The 27,040-nt window shown below is 54.2% G+C and overlaps 1 protein-coding gene across 2 annotated transcripts; it reads right to left on the bottom strand.

Annotated features, from left to right (window-relative positions):
- Positions 1-966: 966 nt before the first annotated feature.
- Positions 967-24,696, bottom strand: C1QTNF12 (C1q and TNF related 12). Of its 2 annotated transcripts, XM_064171830.1 has the most exons (9): positions 23,835-24,696; positions 23,168-23,332; positions 12,811-12,930; positions 11,872-11,983; positions 10,953-11,134; positions 5,517-5,625; positions 4,015-4,105; positions 2,082-2,160; positions 967-1,481 (listed from the first exon to the last, which is right to left on the bottom strand). In XM_064171830.1, exons 2-9 carry the CDS (start codon positions 23,270-23,272, stop codon positions 1,383-1,385), a joined length of 897 nt encoding a protein of 298 aa, XP_064027900.1. In that variant the 5' UTR covers positions 23,273-23,332; positions 23,835-24,696; the 3' UTR covers positions 967-1,382. The 2 variants fall into 2 exon arrangements, with proteins under 2 accessions (XP_064027900.1, XP_064027899.1); XM_064171829.1 differs by lacking the exon at positions 23,835-24,696 and having other exon boundaries at positions 23,168-23,743.
- Positions 24,697-27,040: the final 2,344 nt, after the last annotated feature.

Raw genomic sequence — 27,040 nt, 5'->3', positions numbered from 1 at the left:
GCAGAGAGCTCCAAGCTCAGCCAGCCCAGCCTAGCACCCAGCCCTGCCCAAACAACCAGACCATGGCACTAAGTGCCCCAGCCAGGCTTGGCTGCAACACCTCCAGCCACAGCCACTCCACCACCTCCCTGGGCAGCCCATTCCAATGCCAATCACTCTCTCTGACAACAACTTCCTAACAACATCCAGCCTCAACCTGCCCTGGCACAGCTTGAGCCTCTGTCCCCTTGTTCTGTCCCTGGCTGCCTGGCAGCAGAGCCCAACCCCACCTGGCTACAGCCTCCCTGCAGGCAGCTGCAGGCAGCAATGAGCTCTGCCCTCAGCCTCCTCTGCTGCAGGCTGCACCCCCCCAGCTCCCTCAGCCTCTCCTCACAGGGCTGTGCTCCAGGCCCCTCCCCAGCCTTGCTGCCCTTCTCCAAACACCTTCCAGCACCTCAGCATCTCTCTGCAATGGAGGAGCCCAGAACTGGACACAGCACTCCAGGGGTGGCCTGAGCAGTGCTGAGCACAGGGGCACAAGAACCTCCCTTGTCCTGCTGCCCACACTGCTCCTGAGCCAGCCCAGGATGCCATTGGCTCTGCTGCCCACCTGGGCACTGCTGCCTCCTCTGCAGCTCCTCTCTCCCAGCACCCCCAGCTCCCTCTCTGCCTGGCTGCTCTCAGCCACTCTGTCCCCAGCCTGTAGTGCTGCTTGGGGTTGTTGTGGCCACAGTGCAGAACCTGCCCTTGGCCTTGTTCAATCTCCTCCCATTGGCCTCTGTCCACTCATGCAGCCTGGCCAGGTCCCTCTGCAGGGCTCTCCTACCCTCCAACAGCTCCACACCTGCTCCTAGCTTGGTGTCATCTGCAAACTCACTGCTGCTGGACTCAATCCCCTGGTCCAGATCATCTATAAAGATGAACTGAACAGGATGGGTCCCAGCACTGATCCTTGGGGCACAGCACCAGTGCCAGCTGCCAGCTGGATGTGATGCAAATCCTTCATTTACAAAGCCAAACACCCCCCCAAGCCATGCTGCTTACAAGTGCCACCCTGGAAGTCAGAATGCAGCAAATCCCAAATCCCAGTCAGTGAGCAGCTGATGGAGAAGCACAACTTAAATAGGGCAGAGTTGGTTTCTGAGTCACAAAAGCTTATTTTTGGGTGGGCGAGAGGAGGGGACATGATGAAGGAACTGCTGTGGACCTCAACAAGCAGCAGCAGCAGCCTCTTAAAGCAAGCTGTGAAAAATGGGGAGGGAGGAGGAGGGGAATAAAAAGGCTCTTTGGCTTGGTTTAAAGGATGCCAACAGTTAGAGGAAGCAGTCTCCAAGAGTCCAAGTGAAGGTTTCTTCAGTCACTGCCAGGCTTTAGTTCCTCTCCTGCCCTGCTTGCAGGTGATGCTATGCACCCATTAGCATGCCCATGAAATCTGAGCCGTTCTGGATGGTCAGAGGAGCTCCAGCACTGTTGTCCACGAATATGGAGGTGTATTGGCCAGCCTGCAGTGGCACAGAGGGAGGAAAAGACAATACCTGAGACTTCATCCCATGGAAAAGCAATTTGCCAGCGCAGGGGAAAATGTTTGGTCAGATCCTTGCCCCCAGGAGCACCTCTGGTGGTTTTCTGTGGCTCCTGGGGACAAGGATCTGACCAAACATTTTGTTTCCTGCAGCACAGCAGCTTTGACTTAGTGTAGAAGACTTTCCTGGAGGTTTATTACTTAAGTAGATCCTTAGCCATAGAATGATTTGGCTTGGAAAGGACCCTGAAGATCATCCCACCCACCCTAGCATCCTGGCATTGGCACCCAGCACCTTCCTGGGTGACAAAGTGCTTCAGGTTCCCTTCTAGCCAGCAGGAGGTGATGATGCAATAGGGAGAGTTGAAGGCAGGACCATGTCTACTGTCACATCCTCTGTGGCTTAAGATCAGAAGGTGCACCACAAACCCTGGCTTTAGCTCCTGCCACAGAGCTTCTCTACTTCCTCTCCCCCTCCAGGTGGGGCATTCTAAGAAGGAGTTAATAAAACCTTTCCCCAGCTGCTGGGGAGAGCTCAGCCTTGGCACAGCACAAAGATTCCCTCTCTGCTTGGCCTTACCTGCAGCTGCAGTAAGCCATGGACATAGATGGTGAAGATTTTGCTGTTACTTTCCAGGCCAGCAATGACTTCCAATGACCTAAACAGCAGCAAAAGAGAAACAAAGAGTTTAAGGCAGGCAGCAGCCTCATAGCCACCCTAGAAATAGGACCTGGTGGTCCTAGTGCTCATCTGTACCCAGATAGCAGGGCTGTGGGTTTGATTCTAGCAGCAATCAGCTGCCTTGAATGGAGAGTGGCAGAGCCTTGTCCTTGCTGCTGTGTCTCATGAGGACCTGCAGAGCATTCAGGAAGCTGGAGTCAGCAGCTGGGGAGCTACCTTCTCTCTGAATGGCTTTCCCCAAGGTCCTGGAGTCTCCATCCTCCACACTTGAGCAGATGCTAAACCTGCCTTTTAGATTCACCTGAACCTGGTAGGTTCAACAAGGGTAAGTGCAGAGTCCTGCACCTAAGAATCATAGAATCAACCAGGTTGGAAGAGACCTCCAAGATCATCCAGCCCAACCTAGCACCCAGCTGGGTGTGATGTGACATCCTCTGTTCTCAGAGCTCTAACCCAGCTCCTCTGTACAGAATTCAGGGTGCAAGGAAGTGCCTGAGGCAGCAACAACCAGAGCAAGCTCTGTAAGCTCAGCTCCAAAGCAGAGCTCCACGCCTGGCTGGTTCTTCTGGAGCATGCCAAGCCAGTGGGAGCAGATGTAGTTGTTTTCCTAAGAAAACCAGCCCTTTTCCTCCCTTTTTTCCCCCCCTTTCCATGAGGTGGTGGTGACAAAACCTAGCAAGTGCAAACCTGCTGTTTCCAGCCCCCTAGCAGGGAAATAATGTGCATCAAAGGTAGGGGCAATTTGGCCCAGAGAGAGCAAGTCACTTGGCACCACCTTGACAGAAGAGCTCAGTCTGTGTGTCATATCCTGCCAAAAGCCTGCCTGGGGTGGGAACTTCCCACCATTAATCTCTCCTTCTCTGACTGTCTCCTTGCCTCCCAGCCTCCCACGCCCTGGGGGCTCCCGCAGCTCCCTGCAGTGAATGACTGTACACTGACACCCCCAGGAAATTCCACAGGCACAGGTAGCAGCTCAGCCTGTGCCAGCACAATGTCTGTCCAGACAGGTTCCCAGCCCTCCACCCTTCTCTCTCTCCATGCCACAGACCATCTTCAAGGTGCCCTTCCAACCCGAACCGTCCTGTGATGCCCTGATTCTTCCCTGCAGTCACAAGCAGAGGTGGTGCCCACTCTGGGCAAGCAGCATTGCCCTCTGCTGGGTGCAATTCGGCCCAGCCCAGGGGCTCCTTCCTCCCAAAGCATGACCTCCATTCCAGAGAGATGCTGAGGTGCTGGAAGGTGTCCAGAGAAGGGCAGCAAGGCTGGGGAGGGGCCTGGAGCACAGCCCTGTGAGGAGAGGCTGAGGGAGCTGGGGGGGTGCAGCCTGCAGCAGAGGAGGCTCAGGGCAGAGCTCATTGCTGCCTGCAGCTGCCTGCAGGGAGGCTGTAGCCAGGTGGGGTTGGGCTCTGCTGCCAGGCAGCCAGGGCCAGAAGAAGAGGACACAGCCTCAAGCTGTGCCAGGGCAGGTTGAGGCTGGATGTCAGGAGGAAGTTCTACATGGAAAGAGTGATTGGAATGGGCTGCCCAGGGAGGTGGTGGAGTCCCCATCCCTGGAGGTGTCTAAGAGGAGGCTGCATGAGGCACTGAGTGCCATGGGGCAGTGAACTAGAAGGTGTTAGGTGATAAGTTGGACTCGGTGATCTCGAAGCTCCTTTCCAACCTGGTGAATCCTGTGACAAACCCCTCCTGAGCAAGCCAAGCCCATGGAGGGCAGATGAATTCTGAGGTCCCTTCCAACCTAAGCCACTCTATGGAAACTGAGTGCTGCAGAAGCTGATCCCAGAGCTGGTGGAAGGGCCAGGCTTGCCCGGGGGGCAGGGCAGTGACTCACGTGTAGCGGTGGCACAGGGACTCGATGCAGATCAGCACCCGGACGTTGTCCCTGGCTCGCAGCTGCACTTTGCTCTTCAGCTCACTGTGGTCTGGGGGAAGCAGCAGAAGAAAGAGGCAGTCAGCAGTGGAACAAGAGGCAATGGCCTCCTGCTGCAGTGGGGCATCAGGAGAAAGGTTTTCCCTGCAAGAGTGGTCAGGCACTGGCACAGGCTGCCCAGGGAGGTGGTGGAGTCCCCATCCCTGCAGGTGCTCAAGAACAGACTGGATGAGGCACTTAGTGCCATGGGCTGGTTGGTTGGGCAGGGCTGGGTGCTAGGTTGGGCTGGATGAGCTTGGAGCTCTCTTCCAACCTGCTTGGTTCTATGATCCTATGATCTCCAGGGAGGGGACTTCAACCCCCTCCCTGGGCAACCTGTTGCAGGGTTCCACTTGATGATGCTGAGGGTCTTCACCAAGCTGCCTGTTTGTGTCAAACAGAAGCACTTTTACAACAGGGCAGACCACCACCTGCTGGGGGTTTGGCTGAACCTTGTGACTCCTGCACTTGGGTTGTATGACAAGGCAGGGGATGTGACAGGGATGCCTTCTGTGAGGAGCTGCTGCAGCCTTTCCCTATGCCTGATCAAGCCAGTGCCAACCAGCTCCAGGATGGCTCTGCTGCTGGCCAAGGCTGAGCCCAGCAGAGCAGCAGCAGTGCCTCTATGCTAACACAGTTAGGGAGTGTTGTGTTTGGTTCACAGGAGCAGCCCTGCTGTGGCTATCAGCCCGGGAAAGGACCCAGCTCCAAGGACAAGGGTTTGGCTCATGGTGGCCAAGGGGAAGCAAAGGGCTGCCAGTGCACATGCTTCAAGTCACACAGGGCACAGAGAGCTCTCCACCACTCCTCCCTGCACCTCTCAAGCAGTACTGACAAGGTTTCTGTGGGCAGCACTCACCAGTGTGGGCAACACCAACAGAGACCACACTCACCAACAGAGACAACACCAACAGGGACAGCACTGACCAACAGGGACAGCACTGACCAACAGGGACAGCACCAACAGGGACAGCACTGACCAACAGGGACAGCACCAACAGGGACAGCACCAACAGGGACAGCACCAACAGGGACAACACCAACAGGGACAACACCAACAGGGACAGCACTGACCAACAGGGACAGCACTGACCAACAGGGACAGCACTCACCAACAGGGACAGCACTCACCAACAGACAGCACTCACCAACAGGGACAGCACTCACCAACAGGGACAGCACTCACCAACAGGGACAGCACCAACAGACAGCACTCACCAACAGGGACAGCACTCACCAACAGGGACAGCACTCACCAACAGGGACAGCACTCACCAACAGACAGCACCAACAGACAGCACTCACCAAGAGGGACAGCACTCACCAACAGACAGCACCAACAGACAGCACTCACCAAGAGGGACAGCACTCACCAACAGACAGCACTCACCAACAGACAGCACTCACCAACAGACAGCACTCACCAACGTGGACATTGGCTGAGAACTGGTAGATGCCAGACACAGGGGCTGTGAACCGTCCTGTTGCCAAATTCAGTCCTGTCCCCCGGAGAAAAGCTCCTTTGGCCAGAGGCTGTAAGGCAAGAAATGCAGCCCCTGAAGCCAGCACTCTCAGCACTGACCTCTGTCCCTGACCAAGAACAAGCTTCTGGACACGAGATGGAAGATGAGGACCCTTCTGTGTCCAGAACACACTTTCCAGATGAGCAAGCTCTCAGCACTGGATGCTCACCAAAGTCAAAGTGATCAGGATGAGAGGTGGAAGTGTCCTTTCTGCTCACTGCTGAGCTCTTCTAACTCATCCTGTGCTTACTGCATCCCTGTGCTCTCCTGGTCCTGATGGACTTTAGCCTCCACTGATCTCCCCTTGTTTGAGTCAAGAGGTCTCTGCTGCTCCCAGAGACCTCCTGGGTGGGACAAAGCAGTGTCCCTATGGAGCTTTGCCTTCTGTTTGTGTGGTGCAAGCACAGATGCTGAGGGGACAGGAAGGTCCCTCTCATGAGGAAGGACTGAGAGGATTGGGGCTTTTGAGGCTGGAGAAGAGAAGTCTGAGGTGCAATCTCATAAAGGCTTGGAAATGCTTCAAGGGTGGCAGTCAGGAGGATGGGGCCAGGCTCTTTTTAGTGGTGCCAGGCAGCAGGACCATGGGTAACAGGCACAAACTTGAACACCAGAAGTTCCACCTAAGCATGAGGAGGAACTTCTGTAATTTAAAGACTCTGTAGCAGGCTGCCCAGAGAGGTGGTGGAGCCTCCACCTCTGGAGAGATTCCAGTCCCACCTGGATGTGTTCCTAGGTGAACCTGCCCTGGCAGGGAGGTTGGACTCGATGAGCTCCAGAGGTGCCTTTGTTCTGTGATTGACTCCTGTGGGTCCCCAGGGGCTTCCTAGCTACTTGGGGTCTAAATTAGATGGCTCTGATGCTATTGAGGGATAACTGCTTGGACTCTGACAGATTCCATATTGAGTTCCATTTGGTTCTAGCCTGGGATTCTCCAGAGCAAGCCAAGCCTTAGTAAGAGAGCACACAGCAGCTCCTCGGGGCAAGGAAGCACTCTGAAGCCAAACTCACAGCAGATTATCTGACTCAGACTAAAATAAACTCTGGAGAGATGTTTATTGTTTGCTTTGGCCTGCCCCAGATGAAGCTGGCTAGAGCTGGGGAGGAGCAGCAGTGGCTTCAGCAGGCCAAGAAAGAACATTAGGCAGCCTCTGCTTCCACCACAAGGGCACTCTGAGCACCCTGAGCACCTTCCTAGGCTGCAGCAAGAGGAGTGTGGGCAGCAGGGTTAAGAGAGGGGATTCTGCCCCTTGGCTCTGCTCTGCTGAGACCTCACCTCCAATCCTGCCTCCAGGGCTGGTGGTCCCCAGCATCAGAATCATAGAATGCACCTCAAAGCTCAGCTAGTTGCAAACCCCTGCCACAGGCAGGGACACCTCCCACTAGAGCAGGTTGCTCAAGGTCTCATCCAACCTGGCCTTGAACACCTCCAGGGAGGTTGTGGAGCACAGAAGCACCCAATGTGATCTTTGATTGGGTGCTTCTGTGCTCCACACCCTCCCTGGGCAACCTGTGCCAGTGTCTCACCACCCTCAACCTGTGCCAGGGTCTCACCACCCTCACTGGAAGGGATTTCCTCCTAATCTCCAGTCTTAATCTGCCCTCCTCAAGCTTCAATCCATTCCCTCTTGTCCTATCACTCCAAACTCTTCTCAAAAGTCCCTCTCCAGCTCTCTTGTAGCCCCTGGAAGGTTGTTCTAAGGTCTCACTCTTCTCCAGGTTGAACAGCCTCAACTGTCCCAGCCTCTTCCCAGAGGAGAAGTTCTGCAGCTCTCTGATCATCTTTGTGTCCTTCTCTGGGCCTGCTCCATCAGCTCCATCTCCTTCTTATGCTACACACAGTGCTGCAGGTGGGGTCTCAGTAGGGCAGAGCAGAGGGGCAGAATCCCCTCCCTCATCCAGCTGGCCACACTTCTCTTGATGCAGCCCAGGCTAGGGTTGGCAAGCACACGTGGGCAGCATAACAGCTAACTTGGCAAGGCAGACAGCAGAAGCAGGTTGAGTCCTTTCTTATTCTACCACCACAGCATCCTTTTTGGTCATGCTCTTTTTGATTCACCTCACTGAAAGAGTAGATCCAGAATCATAGAATCAGTCAGGCTGGAAGAGAGCTCCAAGCTCAGCCAGCCCAACCTAGCACCCAGCCCTGCCCAAACAACCACACCATGGCACTAAGTGCCCCAGCCAGGCTTGGCTGCAACACCTCCAGGCACAGCCACTCCACCACCTCCCTGGGCAGCTCATTCCAGTGCCAATCATTCTCTCTGACAACAACTTCCTCCTAACATTCAACCTGAACCTGCCCTGGCACAGCTTGAGACTGTGTCCCCTTGTCCTGTTGCTGGCTGCCTGGCAGCAGAGGAAGCTGCCTCAATAAGCAAGGGCAGAGTGACTTAGCCACCATACTCAGGTGGCAGAGCATAGAAGGGGTTGGCTGCTTCTCAGCACAGGTTCCTTCCACTGTCTCAGCAAACCCTTGGGTCAGGGCCAAGTGCAGGAGCTGGAGTCAATCCCTCTCACCTCCCTGACAGCTACCAAACCCTTGGCTCCCTCACCCTGCCAAACAGAGAGAAAGGAGGGAGGAGGACTGTGTGGAGACAACACTTTGCTCTTCGCCCGAGCATCCTGCCCTCTCCCTGCCTGCTCAGTTCCCCTGGCTCAGAGCACAGGCTAAGACCAGACACTTCTTGTCCCGAAGCTGCAATGAAAGGCTGGCACCCAGGGCCCTGCCAGCCCTCCCCCAGCAGCCTCAGGGCCAGAAGCAATTAGAGCAAAGCGAGGGCAGATGATAACCCAGCCTGGGAAGCTGCAGCCTACGCACCCCTGGCTGAGATGTCTCTGTTCACTTCTTCCCCTCCTCATGAATGAGGCAGCAGATCTCAAGTGCCATCTTGCCTCCGTGCCAGCACCCAGAGGGCTGGCAAACCAGGCTGCCACAAGTGCACCTGGCAGAAATCCAGGCCAGCAGCCTGCTCAGAACAGAGCCACTGCCTCCTGTCCTGCGGATGGGAGAAGTCCTGAGCAGCAGTGCTGCTCCAGAGGAGAGGAGCTGCTGGATGGGAGCTCTGGAGATGGCCTGGATGCAGCTGGGAGGAGAGCTCAGCACCGCCCTGCGTGGACAGTGCAGCACAGCCTGCGGGGGGAAGCCTCTTCACAGCCTTCAGGCTCTTCTTGCCACACTACAGCAGCAAGCACCTGTCTGAAGGCCTCCTGCTGCTAGCCTCTGTGACCCCAGCACCTCCTTTGCGACCCCAGCACCTCCCTTGTGACCCCAGCACCTCCTTTGCGACCCCAGCACCTCCCTTGTGACCCCAGCACCTCCTTTGCGACCCCAGCACCTCCCTTGTGACCCCAGCACCTCCTTTGCGACCCCAGCACCTCCCTTGTGACCCCAGCACCTCCTTTGTGACCCCAGCACCTCCCGTGCGACCCCAACACCTCTCTTAGTGACCCCAGCACTTCCCTTTGTGACCCCAGCACCTCCCTTGCCACCCCAGCACCTCCCTTGTGACCTGAGCACCTCCTTTGTGACCCCAGCACCTCCCTTGCCACCCCAGCACCTCCTTTGTGACCCCAGCACCTCCCCTGTGACTCCAGCACCTCTCTTGTGACCTGGGCACCTCCTTTGTGACCCCAGCACCTCCCCTGTGACTCCAGCACCTCCCTTGTGACCCCAGCACCTCCTTTGTGACTCCAGCACCTCTCTTGTGACTCCAGCACCTCCCCTGTGACTCCAGCACCTCCCCTGTGACCTGGGCACCTCCTTTGTGATCCCAGCACCTCCCCTGTGACTCCAGCACCTCCCCTGTGACCCCAGCACCTCCCCTGTGACCAAAGAGCTGTCTCTTTTCAGACCTTGGTTTGCCTACCACACACTCCCCATTCAGGTCCTGTTTGCAGCAGTGGTTAGCAGAAGCCTCACTACCAATGTCAGCAGCTTGCTTGTGCCCATGTCCACAGCATCCCAGGCTGAGCTGCCTGTCCCTAGGACCTGACTACAATGACATCAGCCAGGGAGCTTTTCTTGGGCATCCATGACCCAGGACTTGAGCACCTGACAAATTGGTGGCTCTTATTTGGGCTCACAAACCTATAGGCAGTGGCTTCTGTCTGCCTCTGAGGCTTTCCCACTCTGGATTTAAAGAGGATGTGCACTGAGAAAAAGAGCAGATCCTTCAGGCCCATGCCACATGGGGACAAGTTTTCCTCCACCAGTAAGTGGAAGAAAAGCTCTGGCTGCTGTTTGGACCTGTGAGGCAGCTCTCACCTGCACAGACCTGTTAGAGCTCCACTTAAAACCGTGCTGAGACTCAGCTGGGCTGCAAGGAGGAAGGAGAGGACTCAGAGCTAAATGCTTGTGGTGCTGCAGTTGAGCTTCATAGATGCACAGAATGGTTTGGGGTGGAAGGGACCTTCAAGATCAGCCAGTTCCAAACCCCCTGTCGTGGGCAGGGACATCTCACACCAGTCCAGGTTGCTCAAGGTCTTATCCAACCTGGCCTTGGACATCTCCAGGGAGGTTGTGGAGCACAGAAGCACCCAATGTGATCTTTGATCACATTGGGTGCTTCTGTGCTCCACAACCCCCCTGGGCAACCTGTGCCAGTGTCTCAGCACCCTCACTGGAAGGGATTTCCTCCTAATCTCCAGTCTCAATCTGCCCTTCTCAAGCTTTAATCCTCTCTCTCCCATCCCCATACCAGGTCCTGCTTCTGCCAGTCACAGAAGAGGTAGTGCTGTGCCCCATCCAAGCCTGGGCTCACAGGACGTCAGGGGTTAGAAGAGACCCAAAGAGATCAAGTCCAACCTCCCTGCCAGAGCAGGGCCACACAATCTAGCTCAGGGCACACAGCAACACATCCAGACAGGCACAGAAAGGCCCCACAGAAGGAGACTCCACAACCTCTCTGGGCAGCCTGTGTCTGGGCAGCCTGTGTCAGGGCTCTGGGATCCTTCCAGGCAAGAATTTCCCCCTTGTGCTGAGCTGGAGCCTCCTGTGCTGCAGCTTCCATCCATTGCTGCTTGTCCTATCCCAGGGAGCAGTGAGCAGAGCCTGTCCCCCCCTCCTGATCCCCAGCCCTCAGAGATTTATAGACATTGATTCAATCCCCTCTCAGCCTTCTCTTCTCCAGCCTAAGCAGCCCCAGGTCCCTCAGCCTCTCCTCAGCAGGCAGTTTTCCAGTCCCCTCATCATCACCTTGGGGTCTGCCCTTTGAGGACCCTCCTGGATGCACAGAGCCCCTCAGCAGCTGTGCAGAGCAGAGGAGCTAAGGCTGAGCCCCACACGATGCTCGCTGCAGAGCTGCGCAGGCTCGGGCAGGACCTGCAGCCCCTTCTCACCGACTGGAAGTTCTGAAGCTCTACCAAGGTCTTCTTATCTACAGTGACTTGTCCTTTCAGCTTGCAGTGGAATGCCTCCTCCACACGTCTGTGGGGTGAGACTTCCTCCAGGGAGAGCAGGAGCGGAGGCAGCTGGCTGGGGTGGGCTGCAATGGCCAGGGACGCTCGGCGCTCCACGGCTTCTGAGGAGAAGAGAGGGAGCACAGGAAGGTCAAGGCTCAGCTTGACAGCCTGCCCTGGGGGGCTATCAGTTGTGCCATTAGGCTGCCACAGCATCACAGGATGTCAGGGGTTGGAAGGGACACAAAGAGATCGTCCAGTCCAAGCCCCCTGCCAGAGCAGGACCACACAATCTAGCTCAGGGCACACAGCAACACATCCAGATTGGTCTTGAGAGGCTCCAGAGAAGGAGGCTCCACAGCCTCTCTGGGCAGCCTGTGCCAGGGCTCTGGGACCCTTCCAGGAAAGAAGTTCCCCCTTGTGTTGAGCTGGAGCCTCCTGTGCTGCAGCTTCCATCCACTGCTGCTTGTCCTATCCCAGGGAGCAGTGAGCAGAGCCTGTCCCCCCCTCCTGACCCCATTTACAGACATTGATTGATTCTATCCTCTCTCAGTCTTTACAAACATTTACCCAACCCTCTCTCAGTCTTCTCTTCTCCAGACTAAGCAGCCCCAGGTCCCTCAGCCCTCCTCAACAGGCAGTGCTGCAGTCCCCTCCTCATCCTTGTAGCCCTCCTCTGGACCCTCTCCAGCAGATCCCTGTCCCTCTCCAGCTGGGGAGCACTTAGCTCCTCAGGCTGAGCCAAGCAGGCCTGGTGAAGCATTGTCCTAAGGCAAGGGTTAGCAAAGGCAGGTCTGTGTTTGCCCTGCTGCTTGACCCAAAGCAGATGATGACAGCACCAAGTCCTCACAGTCTTTACCTTTCAGTATCTCCTTAAACTCCTGCAGGAGGACTTCTCGGGTGACTTCAGCACCAGGTGCTCCTGGAGGTCCTTGAGGACCAGGGGGCCCTGGGGGTCCAACGAGGCCACGCTAAAGAAGCCACCAAAGCAAAGCAGAGAACAACATCTGAGTCAGAAGCAGGCCACTGGCACCCAGAACCTCTCTCAGCCACCAACCAGTTCTGCAGGGCAGGCAGCCACAGGGACAGCTCCTCCATAGTCAGTTCAGTGACAGCTGCCAGGGAGGTGATGGTGCTGGAGTCACCATCCCTGGAGGTGTTCAAGAAGCTGTGGACATGGCACTCTGGGATAAGGCTCAGTGGCCACGATGGTGTTGGGTTGGTGGTTGGGCTGGATGACCTCAGAGGGCTTCTGTGCTGCCATGAGCTCATGTCCCTCACCCTATGAAGCACACAGCACTTACTGTCTCAAGGCTCTCCAAAATACCTGGGGAGGTTAAACTCCAAAGTACTTGGAGGAATCAAGCAACAAACAAAACTGCAGGCAAGAGCTGGAGAGCACAAAACACCACAGCCAGCAGCAGCAGGAAGGGAAACCACTCTGCAAGATCCTTGGCTAACAGGGACTGAGCCACAGCTCCTGCAGGGAGCCTACAGGACAGCTGGGGAGGGACTTTTTAGGCTCTCAGGGAGTGATAGGACTGGGGGGAATGGAACAAAGCTGGAAATGGGGAGATTCAGACTGGATGTGAGGAAGAAGTTGTTCAGCATGAGAGTGGTGAGAGCCTGGAAGGGGTTGCCCAGGGAGGTGGTGGAAGCCTCATCCCTGGAGGTGTTTGAGGCCAGGCTGGATGAGGCTGTGGGCAGCCTGATCTAGTGTGAGGTGTCCCTGGGCATGGCAGGGGGGTTGGAGCTGGCTGCTCCTTGTGGTCCCTTCCATGACTCCATGATAACCTACTAATTTCTTGTCTTTCCCTTTGCACCTCTTCTTAGAGGTGTTGCCATCGTCGGGGCGGTGCACGAAGGAGATCCAGGTCCGCCGGGGGTCTGTGATTCGAGGATCTGGAGACTCCAGCATCTGAGGAGACACAAGAACAAAGACTGGCGCCACTGAGTCCCTCTGGCTGCTGCATGGAGTCTCAGAACACTGAAGTTCCCAGACCAGACTGGTGCCTGCTGCCTAAACCACACCTTCAATCCAAGCTACTGCATTTGGGAGGGGATTCCAGGTGGGATAGAGCCAGGATCTTCCCCTTCTGTAACAAGCAGTTTGGTCTGGGTTATCCACAGAATAGAATCAGAGAAACACAGATGCAGGCAGGGTTGGAAGGGACCACAAGGAGCAGCCAGTTCCAACCCCCCTGCTATGGCCAGGGACACCCTGCCCTAGAGCAGGCTGCACACAGCCTCAGCCAGGAAGGAAGAGAGAAAGGAAGGAAGAGAGAAGGGAAGGAAAGGAAGGGAGGGAGGAAGGGAGGAAGGGAGGAAGGGAGAAAGAGAGAAAGAGAGAAAGAGAGAAAGAGAGAAAGAGAGAAAGAGAGAAAGAGAGAAAGAGAGAAAGAGAGAAAGAGAGAGAAAGAGAGAAAGAGGAGAAAGAGAGAAAGAGGAGAAAGAGAGAGAAAGAGAGAAAAGGAGAAAGAGAAATAAAGAAAGGCAGGAAGACAGGAAGAAAGAAGGGAAGGAAGGAAGGAAGGAAGGAAGGAAGGAAGGAAGGAAGGAAGGAAGGAAGGAAGGAAGGAAGGAAGGAAGGAAGGAAGGAAGGAAGGAAGGGAGGGAGGGAGGGAGGGAGGGGAAAGGTGGGGGGTGAAAAAGAAGAAGCAGCCCTGATGGCACAGCCCAGCAAAAGCAAAGCCCCTGACGTTGAAGAGCAATGCTTTGAGCAGCCCAGAGCTCTGCAGTGTTTGCTTCAATTACAGATCCCTGCACAAGCCAGCCCTGGCACTCCCCAGTTTCCCCAGCACGGGGATGATTGACAGCTAAAATGAATGTTCCATCCTTGTGGTGTTATTATTTAATTACTATGGCATGCAGGAGCAATCCCAGCAATAAGCATGCAAGCCTCTGTTTTTCTTGGCTCCAGCAGCCTCCAGCAGCCAGAGAGACCTTTCAGCCAACTCAGGTATCAGGCAGGGCTGAGAACAACCTTGGAAGCCCAGCAAAGGGGACTTGTTCGTCCTGGGGTGCTGTTTGGAGGGCAAAGGTAAGCTGTGGGGGTCAGTAGGAAGCCCTGATGTCAGCTGCAGGGAGATCAGGCTTGGTCCTTATCCCTTGGAAGGGAAGATCCAAGATCAACAGGAGCCTTGCCAGCAAATTGTGATCAACTTCCAATCAGGTCTTGGAGCTCTACTTTGGAATCTGCATCCAGTGGCACCAAGCCCTTCAGAACCAGTTTGTGACCCTGGTGAGAGAGATCACTCTCTCCCTGACTTGCCTCACGACAAAAGAGCACTTGAGCTGCAATTCAGACAGAGCAGGACCTGTGGTTCCCTCTGGCTCTAGCTCCCAGAGCAGCACTCACTGCCCAGGGGCACACACACACACACACAGGCTCTGGCCAAGGTTCCGCCAGCAGGGAGGGAGCTGCTAGCAGCAATCTGCACTCAAGAAGCAGAGCTTTGCATCCTGAGAACTTTCTGTACTGTGTCTGAACCCTCCTGAAATTCATAGACTCATGGAATCAGTCAGGGTTGGAAGGGACCACAAGGACCATCTAGTTCCAACCCCCCTGCCACGGGCAGGGACACCCTACAATTCAGCATCCAGTCTGCACCTCTGCTGAAAACCAAAGTGGAGGGGACAAAAGCAGTCTGAGAGAGTGGCTGAGGAAGAGAGAAGAGCCCACACTGCCTGTGAGCACCTCCAAGTGTTCTCAGGCACACCTAAATGCTTCTCAGGGTGGGATAAAAGCATGGAAAGGTTCTGCTTTGGGGAGAGGACAGAACCCTTTCCACCTGCAATCACAGAATCATGGAATGGCCTGGCTTGGAAGGGAGCTCCAGAGGTCAGCTAGTCCAGGTCCCACTTAGCCAGAGTTGTGTGTCCAAGGACCCAACTAAGCCAATCCACAGCCTTTAGACCTGGAGTTACTGCCTAGGAAGTTTTGTTCAGTTCCTTTTGTATTTGCTCACCTCTGGAGAAGTGATACTTAAAACTTCTTTGCCTAAGCAGGTTGCCAGGCACAAAGTGGACCTGAATAACCATTTCTTATCTTAATCCCCAGAGCTCTGCCTTGTCAGACCTGATTTACACCAGCAAGAGTGCTGCCAGCTTGGGTATGAAACTCACAGACCCAGAGAACGCTTTGGGTTGGAAGGAACCTTCAAGGTCATCCAGTTCCAACCCCCTGCCATGGGCAGGGACACCTCCCACCAGCCCAAGCTGCTCAAGGCAAGGAGCTGTTGCTCCTCACCCACCCTGGCTGCATCCACAACCTGTTCCAGTATCTCCCCACCCTCACTGGGAAGAATTTCTTCCTACTCTCCAGCCTGAATCTTCCCTCCTCCAGCTTCTTCTCTCCATCCCCTCTCATCCTAAGGAGCCCTTGTGAAAATTAGGAGCAAGAGATTCCTTTCAGTAGTGTGTTTTACTTGGAACAGGTTAAAAAGTGCCAGGTCACTTCTCTTTTCAAGATGAAACACCCTCTGTCAGCTGCTAACAACCCCTGGTTATGCACTCTCTTGGTTATTAATGAGATGTAAAACCAAGCTCCTGACCACTTGTGGCTTTTAACAGCTCCCAGGAATTTCCCCCAGAGCAGAAGTGTTTGGTTTGGTAGCTTAGCCAAATGTGCAGTGGAATTCCTACCTGAATTCCCACTCTGTTTGGGGCTTGCCAAGAAATGAAGCTCTCCCCTGCACTTTCACACAGGCTGCCTCCAGCTCTCACTCCCACCACATGTTTCATGAAGCTAATGGAAGTGTTCCTGCGAGCAAGGGATGCTCTGGGTGAGAAAACACCAAGCTTGATGCTCTCTTAGCTGGGCTGCCACCTTAATGGATGTGCCAGGAGGTTCCTGGCCACAGGTGCCCTGACACTACAGAAAGGTGAGGAACTGACCAGCACCAACAGCACACAGCTGATGGAGGACTCTCTGCTTCGATAAGGAGCTTTGCAAACCTTACCAGCAGCTCTGAGACAGGAGAACAAGCAGTGAGTTGTTTGCTGTGCTGAGTCAAAGGCATCAACCCGAATGAAGCAGTCCTATCACTTGCTCATGGCACCTATCAGTTATTCATTATTCCTGCCTTTACCATCCCTGCCTTTACCATCCCTGCCTTTATCACATCTGCCTTTACCATCCCTGCCTTTATCACCTCTGCCTTTACCATCCCTGCCTTTACCACCTTTGCCTTTACCATCCCTGCCTTTACCACCTTTGCCTTTACCATCCCTGCCTTTACCATCCCTGCCTTTACCATCCCTGCCTTTATCACCTTTGCCTTTACCATCCCTGCCTTTATCACCTGTGCCTTTACCACCTTTGCCTTTACCATCCCTGCCTTTATCACCTTTGCCTTTACCATCCCTGCCTTTATCACCTGTGCCTTTATCACCTTTGCCTTTACCATCCCTGCCTTTATCACCTGTGCCTTTACCACCTTTGCCTTTACCATCCCTGCCTTTATCACCTTTGCCTTTACCATCCCTGCCTTTACAACCTTTGCCTTTACCACCCTATTTATTATCCATTTCTTTATTGTCTATTCCTTTATTACCTGTTCCTTTATTCTCCTATTTATTATCCATTTATTTCTTCTCTATGTCTTTGTTCATATTATTTATTCATTTTAGAGTCATCTCACTGCTGGAGTGGGTCCAGAGGAGACCACAAAGATGATCAGAGGGCTGGAGGAACTCCCCTATGGGGACAGGTTGAGAGAGTTTGGGATGTTCAGCCTGGAGAAGGCTCTAGGGAGAACTCAGAGCAGCCTCCCAGTACCTAAAGGGGCTACAGGAGAGCTGAGCAGGGACTTGGTACTAGGGCTCACAGTGCTAGGAGGAGAGGGAATGGATTGAAGCTGGAAGAGGAGAGATTTAGACTGGGGATTAGGAAGAAATTCTTGACAGAGCAGGACTGACAACGAAGGCAGAGAGAAAAGGCAAAGGACAGCAGCTTCTACTAGAGGTAAGTCAGAGTCCACTCTCTCCTGTGGCTTTAACCCCTGTCAGGGCCAAAACCACTTCTCTCTGTTACACATGCAGGATGTCTGTTACACAAAGGCAGGATGCTGCCTTGCAGTTGCTTACCTGAAGTACCCCTGATAGCAGCTGACAACATCTGAAGGTGGAAGGGACATCTACAAACTGTCCAGTGACCCCCAGAGCTGATCCAGTCCAACCCCCCTGCATTCAGCAGGGACATCCTCCACTACATCAGGCTGCTCAGAGCCTTATCTAGCCCTGAATAGCTCTTGGGATGGGATCTCAACTACTTCCCTGGGCAACCTGTTGCAGTGTTCTAGTACTCTCATGGTGCAGAACTTGTTCCTCACATCCAGCCTAAATCTGCTCTAATTCCAAACCATTTCCTCTCCTCCTACTCCTGCAGGCCTTTGCACACAGTCCCTCTGCAGCCTTCTTGCAGCCCCTTCCAGACAGTTCTAAGGTCTGCCTGAAGCCTTCCTCTTCTGCAGGCTGAACAACCTCAGCTCCCTCAGCCTGTTCTCACAGCAGAGCTGCTCCAGCCCCTCTGATCATTTACATCACCCTCCTCTGTGCTCACTCCATCAGCCCCATGCCCTTCCTGTGCTGAGGGTTGAACTACTCCAGGCAAGGTCTCACCAGAGGGGAGGGAAACCAGGCAAGTGGCAGCTGCAGGCAGCCACATAGAGACAAAGGAAGAAGATGCAAGCCTGTGTGTGTCCCTCAGCCCTGCTCTGCCCTGCCTCTCAGGCCATCTGAGGCAGAGAAGATGACACTCAAGTGCTTGCCAAACACATCGCAGCAGCAGCAACTCAGCAAAGACAACAGAGGGGAAGGAGGGAGAGAGAGGGAAGGAGGGAGAGGGAGGAAGGGAAGAAGGGGGAGGGAGGGAGGGAGGGAGGGAGGGAGGGACGGAGGGAGGGAGGGAGGGAGGGAGGGAGGGAGGGAGGGAGGGAGGGAGGGAGGGAAGGAGGGAAGGAGGGAGGGAGAAGGAGAGAAGGAGGGAGAGAGGAGGGGGAAAGGGGGGAAAGGGGAGGAGAGGGGGCAAGGGAGGGAGAGAGGGAGGGAAGGAACTCAGCACAGGTTCATCAGGAGAGCTGAGCCTTCTGCTTCCCTGGCTTTGGGTGTCTGATGCAGCCTGACTGTTAAAGTGGAGCTTTCTCCACCCCTGTTTGAAAAGAGCTCCCCCAGAGAAACTTGTCCCAGGTTGTTTTGCTTGGTTAGAAGGGAAACACATCTGTTTTTTTAACAGCTGGAATAAACCCCCACTGCTCCCAGCTAACATTTCACTCCCTGCCCCTTCTGCTTTGATAAACCTACCAGCTGGCCACCGAGCCTTCCAAGGTAAACACTGCCTTCATTTTTACTGCACAAGGCCACCAAAACTCCATCTTTCCTCTTCTGTGCTCTGGAGAAATGAACTGGGACGTTGCTGCTGCTTCACTTTGCCCTGCAGGGCATCCTTCCATGAAACAAAACTGCTCAGAGGAGCACCTCTGAGGCTGCAAGAGCTCAGCCTCCCACAGAGAACTGCTCTCCTTCCCCTTGCTAGGTTAGGGAGGGGCAGCTTCACTGCTCCTTCATTTCTTCCCTCTGTGACTACAATGTTGTGATGCTCTGCTCTAAGTGGGCACTGTCCTGGTGACAGTCCTTAAGCACTGGGTGTGTAAAATAATCCCTGAGCTTGGGCAGGGGCTGTGTAAATACAAAGCACAATGCAGAGAGTCACAGCATGGTAGGGGTTGGAAGTGACCTCCAAGGATCATCCAAGTCACAGAATCATAGAATCAAGCAGGCTGGAAGAGAGCTCCAAGCTCAGCCAGCCCAACCTAGCACCCAGCCCTGCCCAACCAACCAGACCATGGCACTAAGTGCCCCAGCCAGGCTTGGCTTCAACACCTCCAGGCACAGCAACTCCACCACCTCCCTGGGCAGCCCATTCCAGTGCCAATCACTCTCTCTGACAACAACTTCCTCCTCACAGCCAGCCTCAACCTGTCCTGGCACAGCTTGAGCCTCTGTCCCCTTCTTCTGGCCCTGGCTGCCTGGCAGCAGAGCCCTACCCCACCTGGCTACAGCCTCCCTGCAGGCAGCTGCAGACAGCAATGAGCTCTGCCCTGAGCCTCCTCTGCTGCAGGCTGCACCCCCCCAGCTCCCTCAGCCTCTCCTCACAGGGCTGTGCTCCAGGCCCCTCCCCAGCCTTGCTGCCCTTCTCCAAACACCTTCCAGCACCTCAGCATCTCTCTTCAATTGAGGAGCCCAGAACCACCCTGGCCAGATCAAGGTCACCCAGGGCAGGTCACACAGGGACACATCCAGGTGGGGGGCGAATGTCTCTAGAGAAGGAGACTCCACAACTTCTCTGGGCAGCTTGCTCCAGGGCTCTGTTACCCTCACAGTGACAAAGTTTTTCCCTTCTTTTCTCAGTGGAAGCTCTTCTGCTCCAGCTTGCACCCAGTGCCCCTTCTCCTGTTGTTGGGCATCCCTGAGCAGAGACTGCTCTGGCAGAGAGGTTGGACTCAAAGAGCAGCCTGTTCTAGTGGGAGGTGTCCCTGCCTATGGCAGGGGGTTGGAACTAAATGACCTTTGAGATCCCTTCCAACCTAAACCATTCCCTTCCAACTCCTACCAGCCTGCAATCCTGGCTCTGTCCTCCCCACACTGCCCTGCACATCTCTATCAACGTAACTGAGGGCAGCCCTCAGGCTCCTCTGCTCCAGGCTCAAGAGCCTCAGCTCCCTCAGCTGGGCAATGCTCCACTCCCTTCACCCACAACACTTAGTAACAAATCCTCCACCCACAGACAGATCCCAAGGAGAGCAACTCACACTGCAAAACCTGGGAGTGGGCATCAAAGCAGCAAAGAGTTTTGGTTTCTCCCTCTCCTTATGAAAGCAGAACCTGCCCTCCCTCCTCTTGCCAGCTCATCCTGCAGCCAAACCTTTGCCATGGATATTTTAAAGCAAAGGATTTCAACACAGAAACAGCAGCTTCCAAACACTGCCTGCTTTAATGAGTGCCCACTGCCTCCCAACCAGCTCCCTCCAGCAGGCATGGCTGGGGCAGAGTTAACCAGGGGCAGCTCTCTGATGAGTGCCCACTGCCTCCCAACCAGCTCCCTCCAGCAGGCATGGCTGGGGCAGAGTTAAGCAGGGGCAGCTCTCTGATGAGTGCCCACTGCCTCCCAACCAGCTCCTTCCAGCAGGCATGGCTGGGGCAGAGTTAAGCAGGGGCAGCTTTCTAGTAAGTGCCCACTGCCTCCCAACCAGCTCCCTCCAGCAGGCATGGCTGGGGCAGAGTTAACCAGGGGCAGCTCTCTAGTAAGTGCCCACTGCCTCCCAACCAGCTCCTTCCAGCAGGCATGGCTGGGGCAGAGTTAAGCAGGGGCAGCTCTCTAGTAAGTGCCCACTGCCTCCCAACCAGCTCCTTCCAGCAGGCATGGCTGGGGCAGAGTTAACCAGGGGCAGCTCTCTAGTAAGTGCCCACTGCCTCCCAACCAGCTCCTTCCAGCAGGCATGGCTGGGGCAGAGTTAACCAGGGGCAGCTCTCTAGTGAGTGCCCACTGCCTCCCAACCAGCTCCCTCCAGCAGGCATGGCTGGGGCAGAGTTAACCAGGGGCAGCTCTCTGATGAGTGCCCACTGCCTCCCAACCAGCTCCCTCCAGCAGGCATGGCTGGGGCAGAGTTAACCAGGGGCAGCTCTCTGATGAGTGCCCACTGCCTCCCAACCAGCTCCTTCCAGCAGGCATGGCTGGGGCAGAATTAACCAGGGGCAGCTCTCTGATGAGTGCCCACTGCCTCCCAACCAGCTCCTTCCAGCAGGCATGGCTGGGGCAGAGTTAACCAGGGGCAGCTCTCTAGTGAGTGCCCACTGCCTCCCAACCAGCTCCTTCCAGCAGGCATGGCTGGGGCAGAGTTAAGCAGGGGCAGCTCTCTGATGAGTGCCCACTGCCTCCCAACCAGCTCCTTCCAGCAGGCATGGCTGGGGCAGAGTTAACCAGGGGCAGCTCTCTAGTGAGTGCCCACTGCCTCCCAACCAGCTCCCTCCAGCAGGCATGGCTGGGGCAGAGTTAACCAGGGGCAGCTCTCTGATGAGTGCCCACTGCCTCCCAACCAGCTCCCTCCAGCAGGCATGGCTGGGGCAGAGTTAACCAGGACCAGTTCCTGCTTGCTTTCTCTCTTTTTTTGTTTGCAATCAGAATTTAGTCTGCTTGAGGTCTTAACACAGTTCAGATCAAGCCAAATTCATTCCAGAACAAACTGAAGTCGACTTGTGCCAGGTTTGTCTCTTGGCCTCTTTTCTGCAGGCAGCAGAACGAAGCCATCCTGGAGAGAGCAGGGGGAAAGTGATTGATTATAAGCAGCTCAAGAATCCCCACGTGTACACAACCTGTCCTGACAGAGCCCTGCAGCACACAGCCCAAAAGGAGCTGAAGAAATGCTGCCTGCAGTCCCCTGGTGACAATTTAAAGGGCAGCAAGCAGCTTGCTTTGGGTTTTTTCTTTGTATGTTGAGGACTTTCCCCCACACCACCACCCCCAGACTTGCCCAACCTTAACCAATTACTCTGACAATAGCATTGCAGAGGCCACTTGGAGTGGCAGCCCCAATTGTTCTCACTTGCCCCCTCTGCCATGCCCCACTTTCTGACAGGTTTGTTCCTCTATTGCTATAGTGACTGCCAGCCCTAATGCTCGTGATCAAAGTCATGGCAAAGAGGTCACCTCCCTTCGAAACAAGGGACATGTTTGTGTGAGCAGAGGGAGAGAAGGGGCTGTGTGATAGGGGAGACTCCCTCCTTGCTCACTGCTGAAGTCTCCCTTCCTTTCCATCCTGCTGCTGATCCCAGGACCTGCTTTTAATTCCCTAACTCCCTTCTCCTACTCCCAAGCATTCAAATGCTCATCTTAAAGGATCCTGGGGGCTCTGATTCAGCTGGCTGGAATTTCTTGTGCAGCTTTCAGCCTGGGGTGTTACTCCCAAATATGTAACTGGAAGGATCTTACTCTGCCAAATCCACTCACTGAGGAAATCCACTCACTGAGGGTGAACCCAAATCCACTCACTGAGGGTGAACCCAAATCCACTCACTGAGAGTGAACCCAAATCCACTCACTCATTAAAGATGATTCCCTCAAACATATACCTGGAAGGATCTTACCCTGCCAAATCCACTCACTGAGGGTGAATCCAAATCCACTCACTGAGGGTGAACCCAAATCCACTCACTGAGAGTGAACCCAAATCCACTCACTGAGGGTGAACCCAAATCCACTCACCGAGAGTGAATCCAAATCCACTCACTGAGGGTGAACCCAAATCCACTCACTGAGAGTGAACCCAAATCCACTCACTGAGGGTGAACCCAAATCCACTCACTGAGAGTGAACCCAAATCCACTCACTGAGAGTGAACCCAAATCCACTCACTGAGGGTGAACCCAAATCCACTCCCTAAAGATGATTCCCCCAAACATGAAACAAGAAGGATCCTGCCCTGCAAAATGCACTGACTAAGAGTGAATCCAAATCCCCTCACTAAGAGGGATACTCCCAAACATGTCACTGGAAGGATCCTACCCTGCAAGACCTGAGCCTGGCAGGTTACCAGCTGCAGGTTCCACACCCAAAGCCTTCCTCTCACCACTTCAGCACAGCTAGCACCATCCTGAAGCCTCTCCCATGAGAGCCACAATCACCTTAAGCAGACCATCTGACCACAGCAGAAGTTCCTCCTCTGTGCTTCTCACCCACCAGAGCCTCCCTGGCAGAAGGTGCAGTCAGCACATCCTCTTTGCCTAAGAAAGTTTCCAAACAACCTTCCAGGGAGTAAAAGCCTTTGGGAGAGTTGTGGCTGCTGCTGGTGGTGAACACTTGCCTCAATCAGTTGCTTCTGAGCAGGGGGCAGTGCTCCTCATCCCCTACAGCCCCAAAGTGTCTTTACACTTAACCAGCTACAGTGGGACTGGAAATCACAACCCTAAATCGTAGCATTCCAGCCTTGGCTCCAGTAAACCACAAAACCAATCATGCAAAGGCAGAAGAGAGAAGCATTCCTCATTAAAATCAAGCAGGATCTGGCAAGGTTGACTCAGTAAGGGGGAGAAAAGAAACCAGCATCACATCCCTGCCAAGGAGAAGTGCTCCCAGGTGCTGACAGCACAGAAACACCTACCTTGGGATGCCCATGCAGCTCCTCACTGTTGGAGAGGGTAGCATTGAAAGGCTCTGTGTACTGGTTAGGTTCCTTCTTCACTTTCCTCTCTCTCTTTGCTGCCATGACTCTGAAGAGGCAAAACTGCTGGCACAGTAAAGTTGCCACGAGCACCCAGGTGCACCCCTTCATTTTGCACAGGGGAGGAGCCAAGTCACCAAAAAGCAAACCACGATGCCCACCCCCCCCCAAAAAAAAACCCCAAACACCCCCAACCCTTCACCAGCAGGGATAGGGAAGAGGCAGAGAGTTCTCTGCTGAAAAATAACCACCAAAAGGAGCACAATAACAGTTAAAACAAGAAAAAAGCTCTTCGAGATGATGCTGGAGGGGATGCAGAATCACAGCAGCAGCATGCAGGGATGCATTGGTTGCTGGAGAGGTCTCTGCTCAAGCAGGACACATGGAAATGGTAACAGATAAAGTTGCTTGCAAATCTGGATCCACTCGAAGGGAAGAGGTAAGTCCATTCAGCCTCTCTGAGCTTACATAAATACAAGAGGCCCTGCAGAGTCCTGCCACCCACCTTGAAGTGTAACCCCCAACACACAAACAAACACCCCACCCCCCCACCCCCCCCCCCTTCACCCCTCAATAAGTCTTCAGACTCGTTTAAAATGCACTCAACTATGAAACCTAGAAAAGTCAAATTGCTCAGGGCAACAGTTTCTCAGGCCAGAGCTGACAGCACAAACTCATCAGGGGAGGGGTTGTTGGGTTGTTGCTCTTCAGCAGCTTTCCCTTTCTGTCATTTGAAGCTTTGTGGTCAGCTCAAAGCAGGTTTGAAGATGTCCCATCCGTCCTCCTTGGAATGATGCTTCTCCTCCTCTCAGTGACAAGTCCTCATCCTTCCCTTTCAAGATGCTGGGGAACCCAAGGTTGCTACAGCCACTGCTCTGATGAGGAGGCTGCAAGCATCCCAGCTCAGCCAAGTGCTCAGCCTGCTGAGGAGACAAATCAGTTCCTCATCTCAGGGAAGTCCAAGCATGGAGAAGCAAAGAATCCAGGGATGTCCATTAGGAGCAGATAAAGTTCTCCCGGGTCTAACTTCTCTCTCTCTCCATCTGAGTTGATCTTCAGTTCTCTTTAGCGAGGCAAGGAGCAGCCACAAGCAGCTGTCAGGATGTAGGATCTTGTGTCCTCCTCCTCATCCTCATCTCCCCTCACCCCAGGCAGGGTTTCAGGTGCCTCCACGCAGAGCTGGCTTCTCGCTGCTCCTCTCCCCAGCTGCACACTGGCAAACCCCTCCTCGGCTTTTACCTCTTTCCTGAATGTGTTTCCATCAACTCCAAGGAAAGGGGAGGGGAAGAAAAAAAAACCCAAAAGATAAAGAAAAAAGAGAGAGGGGGGGAAGGAAAAAAGAAAAGGAGGAGGAGGAGGACTCACATTCTAATGAGCTGTCAAGCCTACTCTCTTCACATTCCTATTAGACTCACTGATAAGTGGAGCTGGCCCGGGTGCCAGGCAGATTTAAATCAATGCCCATTCCCTGCTCCCTCCCCTCAGCCCTCTCCTGCACCTCCCCTTCATTATCTCAGAGAAATCCCCAATCATTTTTTCTTCCCCTTTCCCCTCCTGGGAGCTTTGTAAGAGCAGCAGAGCTGTGTGGTGGAGCTAAAAATATGCGGCTTGGAAAAGGCACTCAGCACCGCGCGGAGCCCTCGCAGCTCTTGCTTTCCACCCTGCTCACAGCTCTGCCCTCACAACCTGGGGGCTTCTCTTTCTCCCCAGCCTCCCCCAGCTCTCATTAAGGGCTGGCTCAGAAGGGGGCTTCTGGTTTCTTTAGAGGAGGGTGGGCTGCTTGTTAAAGGGAACAGAGATATCCCCCCCCAAAGGTTACGCATCTCCTAGCAGCGCTTTGTAAGGGAGGTCTCGAAGCAAAGCTGCCTGCAGATCTCTGTCAGCTCCACATCACCTACAATAAATACTCTCTTGGCAAGCAGGCAAAAGTTCCTCTGAGCTTCTACCACCCTGAGAATGATGAAAGCTCCAAGATCACATCAGTTTGAAGTCCCTTTATGGAGTCGGCAAGGAACAGATTTGCTTTCTTTAAACAATTCCTTTACCATCTGTAACTCAACTAATAACTCCAGCACAGCTCTCCATTGCTCTTCAAATGCAGCCAGGGTGGGTGAGGAGCAGCAGCTCCTTGCCTTGAGCAGCCTGGGCTGGTGGGAGGTGTCCCTGCTCATGGCAAGGGGGTTGGAACTGGCTGAGCTTTGAGGTCTCTTCCAACCTAAACCGTTGTATGAATCTGCAGTTCGGGGAAACTGAGGCATGAACAATCTCAGTGCAGACTCAAGAAGTGGAATACAGAATCCTGCTCTAGTGGAGGTTGCTCCTGATGGCTGTAAAGGGGGGGTTGGACTGGACGACCTGCAGAGGTCTCCTCCAAGACAGGTGATTCTACCATTTGATGGCTTTTTCTTACAGCACCTTTGGGGAAGAAGAAGAAATGGCAGAAGCAGCAGAAGCAGCAGAAGAAGAAGCAGCAGCAGCAGAAGAAGAAGCAGCAGCAGCAGAAGAAGAAGAAGCAGCAGCAGAAGAAGAAGGAGCAGCAGAAGAAGAAGGAGCAGCAGAAGAAGAAGGAGCAGCAGCAGAAGCAGCAGCAGCAGAAGAAGAAGCAGCCGCAGCAGCAGAAGAAGAAGAAGGAGCAGCAGAAGAAGAAGAAGAAGAAGAAGCAACAGCAGAAGAAGCAGAAGAAGAAGAAGCAGAAGAAGAAGAAGCAGCAGCAGAAGAAGAAGCAGCAGCAGCAGAAGAAGAAGAAGTAGCAGAAGAAGAAGTAGCAGCAGCAGCAGAAGAAGCAGCAGCAACAGCAGAAGAAGCAGCAGCAGCAGAAGCAGCAGCAGCAGAAGAAGAAGCAGCAGCAGCAGAAGAAGAAGCAGCAGCAGCAGAAGAAGCAGCAGAAGAAGCAGCAGCAGCAGAAGCAGCAGAAGCAGCAGCAGAAGCAGCAGCAGCAGAAGAAGCAGCAGCAGAAGAAGCAGCAGCAGAAGAAGCAGCAGCAGAAGAAGCAGCAGCAGCAGAAGCAGCAGCAGCAGAAGCAGCAGCAGCAGAAGAAGCAGCAGCAGCAGAAGAAGCAGCAGAAGCAGAAGAAGCAGCAGAAGCAGCAGCAGCAGCAGAAGAAGCAGCAGCAGAAGAAGCAGCAGCAGCAGCAGAAGCAGCAGCAGCAGCAGAAGCAGCAGCAAGGGAGAGCAAGGAGGGAAGCTGCAGAGGAGCTAAAGAGTTAAGAGCACCCCACCCCTCCCCCCAGGAGCTCACATTCCACCCAACCTACGTGGCAGACTTTATTTGTTAATAATATTTAACTTTCTTTGGCGCCTTCTCATACTTCAGCCTCTCTTCTTTCTTTTTTTTTTTTTCCTCCTTCTCCTTTTTTTTCTCTCCAGGTTAGTTGTAGACAAGCCATGAATTTGTAAAAGTGCACTTGATGACACATTAATAGGACAATCTGTCACACTGCAGCTAAACAGCCTGACAGATCCACACACCAAGGCAAGGAATGACATTCAGGCCTGGAATGGGGCAATCGCTGCTTTGGGCTGCTGCTGCTGCTGCAGGCTGCATCTGTCTGCTGCAGCATCTCCTCTCCTAGCCCAAGAGCCAGACCCTAAGACTAGATTCTCAGATTTGGGGGGAGTGAATCCAAACTGACTTTGCAGACACAAGATGAAGTCATCTGATGGCCCAGCAGGACAATGTGACTGTAACTGGCTCCCAGGTGAAGCTGTTTGTTGCTCCAGTAGGACAACCTGACTGTAGCTGGCTCCCATGTGAAGACATTTGATGGTCCAGAAGGACAGACTATAGTTGGCTCCCAGGTGAGGTATTTGATGG

The sequence above is a fragment of the Pogoniulus pusillus genome, chromosome 36 (genome assembly GCF_015220805.1).
Source record: "Pogoniulus pusillus isolate bPogPus1 chromosome 36, bPogPus1.pri, whole genome shotgun sequence".
NCBI classification, from domain to species: domain Eukaryota; kingdom Metazoa; phylum Chordata; class Aves; order Piciformes; family Lybiidae; genus Pogoniulus; species Pogoniulus pusillus.
The sequence above is the reverse complement of the archived record's forward strand: the minus strand, read 5'-3'. Positions and strand labels throughout refer to the sequence as shown.